This window comes from Pieris napi, chromosome 11 (genome assembly GCF_905475465.1).
Source record: "Pieris napi chromosome 11, ilPieNapi1.2, whole genome shotgun sequence".
Taxonomy (NCBI): Eukaryota; Metazoa; Arthropoda; class Insecta; order Lepidoptera; family Pieridae; genus Pieris; species Pieris napi.
In genome coordinates, this window is record NC_062244.1 from 6,864,536 (window position 1) to 6,881,296 (window position 16,761).

At 32.8% G+C, this 16,761-nt stretch overlaps 1 protein-coding gene across 3 annotated transcripts; it reads left to right on the top strand.

Annotated features, from left to right (window-relative positions):
• Positions 1 to 31: 31 nt before the first annotated feature.
• LOC125053734 (eukaryotic translation initiation factor 2-alpha kinase) lies at positions 32 to 14,808 on the top strand. 3 transcript variants are annotated; one of them, XM_047655254.1, is made up of 15 exons: positions 32 to 354; positions 701 to 818; positions 1,236 to 1,386; positions 2,195 to 2,372; positions 3,156 to 3,315; positions 4,393 to 4,533; positions 5,393 to 5,579; positions 7,424 to 7,883; positions 8,746 to 8,886; positions 9,279 to 9,443; positions 9,998 to 10,250; positions 11,122 to 11,283; positions 12,274 to 12,490; positions 13,955 to 14,148; positions 14,389 to 14,808. In XM_047655254.1, exons 1-15 carry the CDS (start codon positions 209 to 211, stop codon positions 14,524 to 14,526), a joined length of 2,811 nt encoding a protein of 936 aa, XP_047511210.1. In that variant the 5' UTR covers positions 32 to 208; the 3' UTR covers positions 14,527 to 14,808. The 3 variants fall into 3 exon arrangements, with proteins under 3 accessions (XP_047511210.1, XP_047511209.1, XP_047511211.1); XM_047655253.1 differs by having other exon boundaries at positions 33 to 354; positions 9,279 to 9,449; XM_047655255.1 differs by lacking the exons at positions 32 to 354; positions 701 to 818; positions 1,236 to 1,386 and having other exon boundaries at positions 2,329 to 2,420; positions 9,279 to 9,449.
• The last annotated feature ends 1,953 nt before the right edge of the window (positions 14,809 to 16,761 follow it).

The window sequence follows — 16,761 nt, forward strand, 5'->3', positions numbered from 1 at the left end:
AGTCATATTTTTGACAGTAAGGTCTGATAGTTTACACTTTACGTGGACCTGTGTGAGTGTTCAGCAATCATCTGTGTTGTTTGATTTTTTCAAGTCAAAACTTGTTTTGTATTACTATTTTTTAACGAAAGTTTCGTATAGTAATTTGAAAAAAATTAACACCCGTACGAAGGGTTGCGATGTCCAAATATAATTTTGCAATAATAATATGTCGGACTGGTATTGGCGGGTGATTGCCTTTAAGGCGGCTTTCGTACTTACATGTTTTGTTTCATACCTTAAAGCTGATGATACCATACAAAAATTGCCTTTCTGTAATCCTCACACCGCTAAAGATGCACCGGTATATGATGAGTAAGTAGCTATTACCTAAGATACGTAGTTATTTTCAGATTTATATTGTCTATATTCTCACCTTATTTATTTATATTTTCTTATAGAATTTGGTTTAGTAGTCAATTTTTTTGAAAAGTCATGTATATAAATATTATTATATTTTTGTTTTTAAATAAAGGTATGGTCAGCTTAGCTAAAAATGTCTGGTAATTTACGCTGAATCTAATACTAATAGGATTACAACTGACCTTGATGGATTATCTAACAATGCATTCTCCTCTATTTTTATTGCTTCCATTGAGACTCTGATTTTACATTTAATTTTACTTGAACTTATTATATTAATTTTAAGAAATAATTTTAGCTTAGTGCTTGTGAGTACTATAGATGGTCGCTTGACTGCGTTTTCAACTGATAATGGAAACCAAGCATGGGCGCTGGATACTCAACCTCTTTTATCATCTACTCTTCATCATGTGGAGGTAAGATACTTCAATGTATTTCCATTAATAAGGTAATAATATTTATGATTAAGAAACAAATTACTTTAATAAATTTTCTTGGCAAATAAAAAGCTTTCTTAGATTTTCTAGAACACCAAACATTACATGGCTCTTATTGACAGACTAAGTGAAAGTTGTTAAATATTCAACCTCATTAATACTGAGTCTATATGTTTAACATACCCTATATAAGACAAATTGAAATATATTATATGAATAATTTATATTTTTCTTAGCTTATAATTTAGATATCCTCACAAATTTCATGAATCAATGAGTTTGTGGGAAAATAAAGACTTATTTGTTAATATGTATAATATATTTTTCTCTTCTATAATCACTACACAAAAAATAAATCTTTCGTTCGCATTAGTAATCTGAATGTATATTTTTTAGCTTACATCTGGTGGAAAATGGGTACGGTTAGTGCCATCCTTACGTGGTACTCTGTACAGTCTAAGCGGTGACACACTGGAGCCACTGCCATTTGATGCTGATCAGTTGTTATCATCTTCGTTCAAATATTCTGATGACCTAGTTATTGCTGGTATGATTTTTATTATACTTCTAGTAAATAATAATTTTTCTTCTTTGCTTTTAGTAAATAATATTTTTTTTTTTAGTAAAAATAAACAATAAAATATAGTATTAATTCTCTTTATTATTCTGAAAATACCAATATTCTGAAGTTTTGTATTCTGAAGATACAAAAGTGCATTGATATTTGTTCATGTTTGCTATTTTTAAACACGTCATTGTTTTTCACACTTGATTTTTAAATTGACCATAAATAATTGCCTTTTATATGGTGACTAGTACATAGCAATATGATTAAGATATGATAATTCATATTATATAGATAAAGTTATACAAATATCTATAATCAGTTAAACACATGCAATAATTAAGATATAATTTAAATGCAAAAGGTAAACAATATGTTTTTTAACATTAGACAAACATAAAGACGTTTTTTAATTTAAAATCGCCATGGCACCACATTTATAATCGCCAAGTAAATAGTATTACGCCAGATCACAATAGTATATACAGATAACTCTTGTAGTTTAAGATATAATCATATCCGAAATCACTTACTTATTTAAATAAAGTCACGTCAGTATTTAGAAAGTATTATGTTTAATAAAAGTCCATTTCATAATTATCAAATAATGACGCTCATTAGCAATGCTTACTACTAACTGAAAACCAACCTACAGACTACCAATAACCTTATTAAATAATCAAGAATTGTGCCTTTATACATATTCTATAATAAAATTACAATTACAAAAATAAATAAAAAGGTAGATGCAATTTTATAAATTAAGATTTTTTGTAAAATTTTTCAACAGGTGCGCGAGAAACTGTTTGGTTGGGTATAGATGCCCACTCTGGTGCAACCATATATGAATGCGGTTCCTCCGGCTGTAACTCAGAACAGCAGACAGCCAGTAGTGGTCGAGATATCCTTATACTGAGACGACACTCTAATACTGTGAGAGCGTTAGATCCACGGAGCGGTACGGAGAAGTAAGAATTTAATTGCAGTTCGCATTCTTGAAGTTAAGATAAAACTTGGTTGGTTGATTGGTTAATAGTATTGGAAATTTAGAAAACAGTGTTACACACTTTTGTTGTTACAAACACACACAAAAAACGTTTGTCCCATTGTAATACTTATCAGTGGGACTAGAAATATATTCAATATTGTGTCTCAATCTAAATAGTATGTTTTTATAGTCTTATCAAGCTAAAGATCGTATTTTGTTTATGATTATGTTTTGCTATTCTATGACTACTTAATGGTAAAGATAGTAACAATTACTAATCCCCGTGTAATGAGTATTGTCAGATTTACGTTAGATCAGAATTTAATTCGTATGTTAGTATACGATACTTGTATTAATATTTTTTCATTTAGTTACTATAAAATAAAAAATAAAATAAAATATGTTTATGACGGAACATAAGATACATGTATCACTTATTCCACGTCATTAAATTTGATTTGTAGGCATCCCTACTCATCGGCAAAGAAGTCAGAGGGTGTAGGCCGAGAGAAAAAGCCGGCGTAAAAAACTCTCGGTACTCTTTCGCGCTAGGTCGCGTTTCTGAATCTTACCCTAGGATACTTACCGCTTGTAAATCATTAAAGTGTTGGTTGTTTAAATATACCGTGATGTACAAAGATCCTCAAAATTATATTGGTGGTGTGTTATTTAGAAAACTTATTGAACTTGTTTTGTGTACATAATTCAATGCAAATTGATATAAATTTTAAATATGTATTGAATTTTTTATTTATTTTACTAGATGGAACTTCAGCGTAGCAGAACACCAACTGGCAATGAGCAGAAGGGAATGTGTGGGTAAAACGAAACCTTCTAGCTCTTTAGCTATCGCCGTAGCATTACCTGAAGGAGTTGTAGCTGTCAGACATCCGGAATCACATATTTTGATATGGCAACACAAGGTACACAACTACTTTTATTCCGGCTAGTAAATAAATAAAAAAAAAACTACTTTTAAATGTGTTTAAGAATATGTATATGAAAACTATTTCTAATTTAACCATCAAAGCTTTTTCAAGCATACTTGAGTTTAATTCGTCAGTCTAGGCTCCGCATGAGACGAAATACTTTCTCATGTTGGAGCGCATTCAGAATAAATTTACACGGTTTTTACACGCTTTATATTAGCTTCACCTGTATGTATGTATGTATGTTTGTAACCGACTCCTTCGGACTCGATTTTGACCCACTTTTAACGGCCAGATTTAATTCAAACTTTGCGCACCTGTCAAAGATCGATGACAATGCAATAATTCGAAAAAAAAAATTAAAAAAATTAAAATAAATTTAACTAAAAAATAAAATAAATATAGTTAAAAAAAACTAAAAAACACGCTTTTAAAGCACATCAAACTGTGTGTGCTTAGTATATATATATTATACCAACAGCTTTATGATACTTATCCTTTCTACCCAGCATTGTTTGTGCTAATGATGGTTGGATACAAGCTAGAAAACGACTGGAGTAACAGCTTGCTTGCTGTTAAAGTTTTTCGGGGAAATATTAGTAATGATGTAATGGTTCAGCTCTTTACAAACGTTGTGTAAAAAACATGGCGATTAAAAATAGTGGTGGAGAGTTTATTGCCAGTTCTTCTCTACCGTTCTACGCCCTTGATTTGAGAACTGGCACTAAATGTAAAGTAAGAAGCAATTCATATACATTTCTTTTTTAACGTTCATAAGTGTACATTGTGTTACCTATATGATTAAATTTAACTAAGTTCATTTGAACCATACAGTTGAGACGGCAGAAGATTATTTGATAGTTATATAAGTATTTAGGGGCAGAACGAATTTGTGGCACCAGGCCCTCTTAACAAGGTGTTGCGAATGATTAATACTGTATCGCATAAATGACATTAAATATACTATGTTACGGTAATTAAGTTACACAGCTATCGTATTGGCTATTAGCTGTAAGGGTCTATTGTTATAAGTAAATAAATGAATATATTTATGTGCAATTACTATTACAGCTAGACGCGCCAGTGGCCAATATGTGGCGTGTTCAGGGCGGAGTAGTACAACACATGGATGTATTATGGCAAGCCGCTCATGCTGTAGCCGATGCTAAGAATTCAGCACCGTCCTTATACTTGGGAATACATAATACACAGGTATTAGTTCTTACAGCGATCCACAACTGAGCGTTTCTTAAGGCAGTTTTTTGCCGCGCACCACCACTATATAGAACCAGCTGTCTACTGAAGTATTTCCGAACCAATTCGACTTAGGGTCCTTCAAAGGCCGGCAACGCATTTGCGAGCATTCTGGCAATGTGAGAGTCCATTACGGCGGTATTACTTAACATCAGATGAGCATTCGGCCCGTTTGCCTCCTATTACATAAAAAATAAAACCTTAGTATTAGTATTTTGTAAAAGTTAGTTAACTTTATATTTAAGGTTTAGGTTTAAAGACTATTTCTCAAAAAGACAAAAAAATTCACTTACATGAGAATAATACTTTAGATTAACATAACATTGCAGTCGTTCTTAAAATAATCACAATAAAAGATAGCCGTACATGCAATAAACTTAAAAATAAAAGTAACCAAAGAAATATGGATTAAAAGTAATTATAAGAAATGAATTTAAAAGTAATTTTGTTTAACATATTCACTTAGCTTCGATTTGAATGAATTGATAGAAGTAATATTTTTTATATCTGAGGGTAGTTTATTCTACAAAAATGCAAGATAACTCGTTCGACACATACTTCTATGAGTCACACGTGGCGGAAAAGCTAGACTAGTGTGGAGAGAACTTGTTATAATTTTTTTGACAAGAATACATGTATTATAAATATAAAGTTGTTTTAAATTCATTAAGTTTGTGTCTCGATATATATTTATGGTAATTGCAAGAAAATTATACTGGTGTTCCATTTTGATAAATATTTTACATAATAGTTATACATAAGACATTGCTTTACAGAAAATATATACTTGGTCAAATAATACATACAACTCTTGCAGTTATACATCCAAGAAAGCGCCCTCTATGCTGAGAAACTGGCAACCTCTGTATCCACAAAGCCGCTGCCGTGGAAGGTGAAGCAATCCAGACCACTCTTAGGGAATGACAAAGCGTTACAGCCCTTACCTGATGCTGACCAGAATACGCTGTCCATTGTCACTTTGTATGGCAACACAGGAGTTCAAGGTAATTTATATTGTGCCAATAGACTTTGTATCCGGCTAATAAATAAATTAAAAAAAAAAAAGGTAATTTATATTGTGCCAATGGACTTTGTATCCGGCTAATAAATATATAAAAAAAAGGTAATTTATATAGAAGCTGTGTCATTTTATATTTGTTGAACCTCTTTGAATATCCATAGATTATTATTAGTTAGTGACATAAGTAGGGTAATCACTTTCCCTAATATATACAGTGTAAACTCTATGTAACGTCCTTCGATTTAACGACAAACTCCCTAAATCAACAAAATCACTCGGCTTTGGTTGGTTTAGCTTGTTTTCCATACAATTATACACTCTACATAGCATTACCCTCAATAACGACAATTAAATAATAAAAAGTACTTTTTAAGTTGCCGAAATTAGTTAAACTGCGGAACTGTGTACGTTATTTTGTTTGGTTTATTGTCCGTAATAAACTCGACTATCGGCATTACGTACCGAACTTTCTAAGAACGGATTTCTTCTTTTCTTTACAAATTGGAATTACTTGACCGTGTCTCACGATGCTTCAATATCGCAAGAGATAAATAAAGTAAAAAAATACAACATAATTTCTGGTGCAGCAAAAGACGTCGACAATAACAGATTATACGCAATAGCGTTTAAATAACAATTGTGTTTTATGTTACTACTAACACTAGTCTGAAATAAACTTGTTCTTTTTCTAATACAGATTTTTCTTCTTTCCATTTAACGACAACACTTTGTAACCTCAAAATATGCACAGTCCCGTGTGGTTATATAGAGTTTACACTGTATATTTATAAATATAGCTTATTGAAGTTATACTTCTTTAGGCGCGTTATGAAAAATTCATGAGAGTAAAATTTTATCGGATGCGCGCGCACCGTGAAACAGAATTAACAGAATGAAGTTGCCCACGGAAGATGCTACGGCATTGGACATAATTTAAAAACAACATTTGAATAATAATAGAATAATAATAAATATTTATTTATTTAATTTTTCAAATGTAAACTGAACTATTGACTAAAATGACTCCTTTTCCAGTATTTGATTATTTAATTGTAATTAATTATTTGCATGCAATCAAAAACTATTTTTAATAATGCCAAAGAAGTATAACTTCTTACGCGCGTACATAAGTACACGCACCCTTTTTTGTAAACTCGGTAAAATTATTGTTATTTCTTATTAAGTTTCAACACAATTATAAAAGTAAAATATTAACTGCGCCGTTAACATTTAGCGTGGTTTATGCATCTAGGTTGATTCAGATTTATGAGTAAATATTCAAAATTTATTAAGCTATTGTTGCTAAGCGTTTGTTACTTTATTATTTTAATATTTTCTTTCAATATGTCAAGTGATGGCGTAATGGTGGCAGTTCCTTACAATTTCCTTGTACAGCAAAACTTGGCGATTAAAAAGAGTTTCTTGCCAGTTCTTCTCGCCCGCTCTACGCCCTTGATTCGGAAACTGGTAGCCAATGTAAATTTAGATCTTCCTTTTTTAATATATACATTCATAAGTAGATATTTACCAATATTCTTTTTCATTTTTTTTATGGCTCTGGCACGGTTTGTGCATTAGCCAGCGTCAAGTATAAGATTTTTATAATTCGTGCTTTTTGCCTTAGAAATTCGATCATATCCTCCATGTACGGTTTAGGCACTCGCCCTGTACCGCACAACCCTCCCAAAGGCCGAGAACAAATTTAAATTAAATTAAAACTTGCCCTCGAACCGGGAATCGAACCCGGTACCCCTCACCTAGCTGCCACTTAATAAGACAGCTAGGCTATGAGGCCCCCAAATTTTCATTTAAAATTAATAATTGCAGATAACCAGGGTTTCTTCTTATACCTGCAAGAGACTTGCGACCAAGCAGTTCAAGTATCCGAAGATGCCCTACCCGGCCCTGACATAGTTCTTCCGAACAGCAGTGACGACCAGCTAACTCATCACCACGTGCACGTCCACGTCTATTCTCTCTGGTTCTGGTGGAAGGAGGTCCTACTCATAGCGATCAGTTCAGCGCTTTTAATGAACTTGCTGATATGGCCGAGGTTCTTCGCAGCAAAAATCAGGCCAATAACACCATTACCGGTTAATCAGGAAGTGATCGTCGTGGAGAGGCACTATGAGAGACAGACTCCGGTGGTGGAGTATTCTGGGAGATACGAAAACGACTTTACACCTTTGCGGTGTCTCGGAAGGGGTGGATTCGGTGTGGTTTTTGAGGCTAGAAATAATATCGATCATTGTTCCTATGCGGTTAAGAGGATCACGCTGCCGAGGAGGTAGGTGTTCTCTATAGTATTTTTCTATTATTCATTAACATTCTTTAAGCGACAATATTACAAAAAAAAAACGATGGGTTGCACTCCGGGAGTGCCGGAAGAAGTGAAAGTTGAATATTAACGTTGTGCATTTTTGTGATACTTTGGAATGGTTACGGAATAATTTTGCACGAATTGCTTTAATTATCAGCATAAAAGTACTATCATTTAAGTAGTAGAATGACAATTTATATTACATTTAAAAAGTCCGCACCAGCAGTGTACCCTCCATCCGTCAAAATTAGTATTAAATAATTCAATTAGGAAAACTCACTATTTTTTAAGTTGTCATTTTTTATTCGCGTCAGTCTGACCAAATCGTTAATAATAAAGCTTTAACCGTTCGCAAAATTTAACCTTGATGTATTGACTTAAGGTGCAATATCACATGCATCAATGTATCCGAGGAAAGAGACAAATGAATTAAAACCACTATATAGCACGAACGTTTATAATCCTTTAAAAAAACATCCGTCTTACGAATTTGTGCTGACGCGAGTTTAACATTTTTCACCCATTCCAAAAAGTGTACAACGCCGCTAAAGAAGTTTTCACTTCAAAAATATCTTAATAATTGTTAGTCTGGACAAAAAAATTACTTTATTCACCATTGATTCAGAACGAATTTTTAACTTAAGTATTTGGTAATATTCTACATTATCTTAGTACTACAAGTTTTATATTTATTATAACTTGCGAATGTTTGATGAAAAGCAAAACGTCGGGGAAAACGTTACATTTTGATGTAGGCAGCGTAAAAATTTTACTAAATTTTTATTTTCTGTCAACAATATTGAAATTTTAATTCTTGTCCATTAAACAGAGAATCACGTCGCGAACGTGTATTACGAGAAGTGAGAGCTCTCGCTAAACTGGAGCATGAACATATAGTGCGTTACTTCAACGCGTGGCTCGAGGAGCCGCCACTGAGATGGCAGGAAGAAAGAGATGCTTACTGGCTACGGTAAGTTTAGCCACGTTGAAAGGCAAGGTATTATGATAACTACAAGTAGTAGAATCTGGTTTGTAGATTTCCATTGATCGATTTTCGTTATAACCTTCTGTGCCTGGTACATTGTTTTGGGTCTGAGACATAATTTCCTTATCACGTTATCCTTTGGCCCGAACGCCCTACCAAGGTTAATTAATGACTTTTAGTTTAGTTTTGTCTTAGTAAGTTAATATATAATAGTCGACATCTTCGAAACAAACTAACTGAATATGGTCATTGGTCATCGATGAACGTATCAGTGCTATTATAGAAAAATCTAACTATTAAAGAAACCCGAACCAGTGAGTATACAATTTGACACAATTTTTTTTTACATTTATTGAGGGTAGTTACATAATTTGTAGGGAATTGGGAGGTGTTTCACTGGGCATGACTGAAGACTGTACATCTCCATTGCCGAGAAAAGACAAGTCGTCAAAAGGTGATGCAGTTACGCTAAATATCCACAAGAGCATAGATGATTGTGTGGATGCACTTGATTATGAGAAGAAACTCGGTGAACCAAAGAGGTTGAGGTTTGTTCATACTATTGCTTTTTAGGAATTTAAATGTTTTTCTTTATTAAAAGTTATAATATTATAAATTGATTTATAATTTACTCTGTCTTAATATATATAAATTACGTGTCACGTTGTTTGTCCGCTATGGACTCCTAAACTACTGAACCGATTTCAATCAAATTTGCACACCGTGTGCAGTTTGATCTAACTTAAAAGATTGGATAGCTTACATCTCAATTTATACCCGCAATATTATATTATTGCAAAATATTTCTTTATTATTTGATAGTCACAATTCTAACAGATGGCGCTGTGTTGAAAGTACCAACGTTTCACATAACCTACAATTTAATGGCATAACCACCAAAAAAGCATGTCGGTCCCCATGACTAGTGTTCTCCTCCCGTTTCCCTTGAATAGGTTAAGTCTATGTAATATAGCCTTAGCCACAGCAACGCTAGGCCGGCTCTGCTAGTACTATTATGAATAATAAATTGCTTTCTTAATAAAAAAAATACCTACAATTTATTAATTGAATCGTAAAAATAATATATTGTTTAAAGGTCACTAAGCTGCAATGATTCATTCAGTATAATATTTGACGACAACGCATCTAAGGACGTGCACGTAACAACGACCACGCCCAAATCACGCGAAGCCACGCCCACTTCCAAAAAAGCAACTGATGACGATTCTTTCATTGTATTTGCGAATTCAGAACATTCGAAAGGATTATCCGAGGCTAGAGATATCACGAATAAGAAATTGGATAAAATAATGGAGAGTGATGGATATTCGAAGGGCAGAAAGAAAAAGGTGATTTTACTATATTTTTTTTTAGATTTTATTATTTAACAATGTTAAGGAAATTAAATAACGGATAACTAAATAAGGACAGTTTTAAAATAAAGATATACTGTTATAATTATAAATTAGCAAGAAATTCTTGTAATTTAGACGTTTCTCGTAAACAGCAAAGGAGTGGAAATCCTATCCCCTTTCATTCTTCTTCTTCTTTTATCTTTCCAAAATAGTGTACAATGTACATGTATAAACATGAGTTCATAAAAGCGGCGGTTATATAGGCATACACTGGACTGGCGTGCCCTCCAAAAGGCCGCATCTCACTTAACATCAGATGGGATTGTGTTCTGTATAAAAAGTAAAATAAAAAATCTGCTCACTTCTATATTTTCGTTAAACTTTAAACAGTAACATTTAAGTTTAGTTTTTGAAGTTATATTTTTAGGCGCGTTATGAAAAATTGATAAGAGTGAAATTTTACGATGCGCGCGCACCGTGACATAAAATTAACAGAATGAAGTCGCCCACGGAAGATGCTACGGCATTGGACATAATTTAAAAACAACATTCGAATAATAATAGAATTTATGTTACACTTAATGTAAGAGAATAATAATAAATATTTATTTATTTAATTTTTCAAATGTAAACTGAACTTTATTGACTATAATGACTCCTTTTCCAGTATTTGATTATTTAATTGTAATTAATTGCATGCAATCAAAAACTATTTTTAATAATGCCAAAGAAGTATAACTTCTTACGCGCGTACATAAGTACACGCACCCTTTTTTTAAAGGTTAAGATATAAGTTATTATATGTATTTGAGTTTTAAGCGTCTTAATTAAAAAAAAAGATTAACAACGTCTTTCCTTATAAAAGGGTCATACACGTCACTGGTCCCTTGACATGGTAGTCCGGAGCAATGACGAAACACCTCAAGGCAGTAAAATGTACCTCTACATACAAATGCAGCTATGTCTGCGAGACAGTTTGCATGACTGGTTACGTAATAATCGGACCTGGGAGTCTCGAAGGGATAAAGTGAGTTCTTTATATTGCATTATTAATTATTTACACAATAATTTACGACGATTTGTTAGAACGAAAAAATAATTGTAAATACATAAATTATTTGGAGTAATCTTTCCGTAGTATTGTAATTATACAGTTACTAGTGGACCCGACAGACGTTGTCCTGCATGATATTTCAAGCAATTAGTAAAGCAAAGTATGAAAGTACCGACTGCAGCGCCATCTGGCGGGCTGGTTTGTGAATCTAAACCATTCCCAGATCCCCTTGAACACACACAAAAAATTTCATCAAAATCGGTCCAGTCGTTTGAGAGAAGTTCAGTGACATACACACTCACAGAAGAATTATATATATAAAGATTATTTATGTTGATGTTTAATTAAAATCACAGTTAAATTACACAAAGGAAACAATATTCCTTACCTTATAATCTAATACATATATAAAATTCACGTGTCGCGGTGTTTGAAGTTAAACTCCTCCGAAACGGCTTGACCGATTCTCATGAAATTTTGTGTGCATATTGGGTATATTGAGAATCGGACAACATCTATTTTCCATTCCCCTAAATGTTAAGGATAGTCCACCCCTAATATTTTTATTTTAATTTTTAGATAATTTCTTTGTTTTTATTTTTTTAATGATACAGCGTACAAAAATACATACAACCCCTAATTTTTCACCCCTCTACGATAGACCCCTATTTTTTATTATAAATGATATACATGGCAAAACAACGTTTGCCGGATCAGCTAGTAATATTATAAGAAAAAGAATGTGACAATTATTAACTTTTTGGAGTTTATATATAACTTCTCTGCTTTATCGATTTCTAGATTTTCTTATTCATGTACAATACAAGCCTCAAATAATAAAGAATGTTCTGTCATGTTTATTTGCAAACTTATATGAAAAGTGCTAAATGTTAATTAATTCGTGTATCATAACTACAAAAAAGTTTTAACTTTAATCAGTTAACAATATTTTTATAATTTTAGGTCAAAACGCTATTTTGTCAAATAGTATCTGCAGTGGAATACGTGCATTTAGCGGGTTTAATTCATCGAGATTTAAAACCCAGTAACATTTTCTTTGCGCCGGATGGCAAAGTGAAAGTTGGGGATTTTGGCCTCGTCACAGCTATGGGAGATAATTCACAGGATGGCGAAGGAACTGAACAAATGAATATGCACGCGCGACATACATATCGAGTCGGTGAGTTAGAACTACCGAATTGCGAGAATTTTTATCCAGAAATGCAATCGTATAATAGGGACACGTAATCCTTAAAAACCATGTAATATTTTATTATCTAAGCGTTTATTAATATACAGCATATAAAATTTAATAGTTACAAATTCTATGTGATATCGATAGTAAAGTAAAAAATCATTTAATTATATAGGGAACATAATTTACACTTATGACTCGTCAGTAAATATTAATGCTTCTAATTTTACATTTACTGCCAGTTCTCAAATCAAGGGCGTAGAACGGGAGAGAAGAACTGGCAATAAACTCTCCGCCACTCTTTTTAATCGCCTAGTTTTTTTAATACAACGTTTGTAAAGCTGCATCCATTACACCATGTCCCATGTGACATTTTAAGTAATTAATAATAATAACAAATTAAAAACAAAGACTTGTCCTCTATCAGCAGGAGGCATGGTGAAATAGGAGCACGCAGTTACATTCTCGTGGGAACAACACGCAAACACATAGTCGAAATATTCGTCTTAAAGAGCCCGTCCTAATTACGGGGAAAAAAATTGTGGCGTAAGAAACAGCACCTCAAATAGCATAAGCCGTATGGTGGTAACAAAACTTCTACAAATAGTATTCTTAAATTTAAAATTGCTTTTGATTTCGACTTAGTATCAATAGTAAAAAATAGCTATATAAAACTTGTGAACAGGGTGAAATGTGGTTATTAGGTAGAAAAATACATTTAGGTGTGATTTAGGTAACTACGTTGTAATAGTATGAACCCCTGATTGGAAACAATTTAATGGAACCGAGGCACATAGAAGTTAGCACATAGAGGCAGGTGTGTTTCCATATGAAATATAACTGACTGCATCATTTTATCGTTTAATTCTCCCATAGCACTTACACCTTTGGGTATATTCTCAAACTCAAATCTTTATTGCATTCCTTATGTACATAATTTATTACAATAATGAATAAGGATCTTGGCTAGGCACAGCAATGATGTGAGAGGGCATGCTTTATTATAGTTCATGATATTAAACATTTCTAGTCTTATAAGATACATTATTTAATTGGTATATTTACTTTGGTTTCACGTTGCGAAAAGGTACTTAACATTATTTATAAACTTAACTTTTATAAAGAAATTAAAAACTATCAGTCAGATACTCAGTTACAGTGTAATAACATTTCTTATATAATAATTCCTTTAGAAATTCGGTAAACCTCAGGTTATTTGTTTCATTCTTCAAATTTTCTGGTAATTTGTTATGTATTTTTATGGAGGAGGTCAATGGTCCTGATTGATGTAACTTTAGTCTGGATGTAGGTAGAATCAGTTGGTTTTTACGAGAAGGTCTTAGTGAGTTAAGGGATTTTATATCTTCCCTTTTTTTTTAATTAGTTCGGGATTGAATGTTTTTAGTCCAAAAATAGGCACGATACGTATACGTGTTCATACATTTTCAGGTACTCATCTATACATGTCGCCCGAACAACTTCTAGGGCTGCCGTACAGCTACAAAGTGGACATTTACTCGCTAGGACTCGTCCTCTTCGAGTTGTTGCATCCTTTTGGCACCGAATCTGAGAGGGTCTCCTGTCTAATGAGGCTGCGGGATGGCCAGTACCCCAATCATTTTCAACAGAATTATCCTAATGAGGTAACGCCCAACTGAGGATTTCTTTTATCTTTAGTGCGACGATCAGTTGGTATCTACAATAATGGTTTGTAAAACGTTACGATGCGGGGCGGGGATTGAATTACGCGTTATTGTTAATATTATTTTTGACTTTCCAGTACTTTACAGCACATAGTCATCCAAAAATTGCGTGACGTAATATTTGAACGCTCCCTTATTGCAATAATTACAAAACAATATGTATTTTATCATAATTTTCAGACGGAGGTCCTAAAACTAATGTTAAGCTCGGACCCGAACCAGCGACCCACGGCGAGCGGTGTTAAAGCGCGTGCGCCACTCTACCAAGCGACGGACGAACAGTGGCATTTCACTTTACCCACTCTCCTCTCCGGGTAAATGTCTAAAAAATATCCAATTACCCGCGCGATAAGAAAAGCAATATATGAATTAGTATTTAAATAATAATTACTATTATTTTGGGAAGGGCTTGTGCGATTGCGGTTTCGCGTTTAACCGCACGCGGTTGTCACCGCGTTATTAATGGGTGTTGAACTTTATTTTTAACAACATAGTATAGTATTTTAATAATTAATCAATAGACTGTTTCCGTTTTGCATTTCCTGAGTTACATAAGTGTTTTCCTGTCACAGACTTTGTCCATTATCTATGTCTATGTTTATAATCTTTGGTCGCTGACACGTTGACAGTTTATTTGTTAAAATCAATTGAATTGAGCATATAAAATTAAAATAATCTGTCATCGGCTAAGGGAGCGTTCAAGTATTACGTAACGAATATTGGGGGGGGGGGGGCCTTTTGTAAAACGTTACGATGCGGGGTGGGGATTGAATTAAGCCGTTATTGTATATATTATTTTCGATTTTCTAGTACATTACACCACATAATGGTAACTTTTAGGTGTAAAGAGACACGTTTTACTATACTTGGGTACAGAAAAACGTTACGGAGCGTTACATGGGGGGGGGGGTCAATAAACTCCTCCGGGGGGTCTAAAATTGCGTGACGTAATACTTGAACGCTCCCTAAGTTAGATTGTCAAATTCGTTGATAAACACTTTCATTTAATAGCTTTTAATTACCTATGATGTTTCATTGTTACTATATTAAAGGACCTATTTAATGAGGTCTAAATAAGTAGAGATTAATAGTCTACTTTTTTAAATCATCTATTTTAATTTTAAAATTATATTTTAGCCAATAGTAATTACGGGAATGATCATTAAGCCAAATTCTACTGTCTAGTACATTATTTTTGTATGCGTAATAATTTCTTAATGTAATATGATAACATTAGAAAAAGATTTTCTATCAATTATTTTTATTATAGTGTGGCTATAATTAATATTTTGCATATCTTTAACCAGTTAAACTATCACAATAGTGTTTAAGTTAGAAATTAATAATTAGCAATATAGTGCCAATTGCTAAGCAAATCAGCCGTCTTTAGAAGTATTTGAGATGTGAATGTATTTTACGTGTTCAGTGAATTTCGTAATCCATAAGTATTTAACGTTATTTCATACATTTGTATGAAACATTTACGTGGTTACGCGGGAAACTATTTTTTTTTTCGACCACAGGGCAGGCTAAGGTAATTCGACCACAACACCTTGACGTTTTACACAGACCTAAAAAATTGTTTCATGACTGGCTTACAGTATTGAAAATTACTATGGTTTTGACCTTGAGATCTTTAAATCATCTAATCAATCACACCTAAAGACGTTTGTATGTTGCTTACGCACTCACACGGTCTATGATATAAGTATTAAGATGAATAAGACTGGTTTCTAAAGGAATGTTGGTCTATATTAATATTAATGTAAACATTGTATTTTGTATAAAAAGTATGTAATACTTGTTATTTATTAGTTAGGTTACTTAGATCAACAAAGGATTTTTTGCTTTTTTTAATGTATATTTAAGAAATTTATGTGTCATTTGTGTTTTTAGTTTATTGCTTAGCAAAAAGTCGTCTAACCTTATAACCACATTAACTGAATTATTGTTTATGAAGACTTTTTGCTGATCTATAGCGACTATTATAAGTACTGTGAGAGTCCTAATAAATGATATTAAGAGAACATTACAAGTATTTTTATTATAAATTATGTTGAAAAAATATTCGAGTATACATACTTGTATAGAATGAGAATACTAAAATAATAACTACAAGGAAAAAGAAACATATGTTCTATTATAATAAATACCCTTTAAAAATAGATTACTATTATTATTAGGGTCTGTTTCACAATGTACGGATAAGTTCTACATAAGTTCCAAATTAGCTATTACTTATTGGTAGGATAAACACTATTGTTGCGTTTCACGACTGTCAGATAGCGCTATTCGTCACATAAAGTCCATCATAAGTTATGAGTCCGATGAATGTCAAATAGCACAATTTATCTTCCAAATAATTTATGTGTTGCATAGCTATTTGGTACTTTATCAATACATTGTGAAACAGAACCTTAATAAGATATATTTCTGAATAAAGAAAAAAAAATTCAGCATTAAAATAATACTAATGACTTCTAAATATATATTAGGATACCTAATTTAAGAGAGAGAGAGTGACACGGTTGACTGAAAAGAGACGAGACCAAA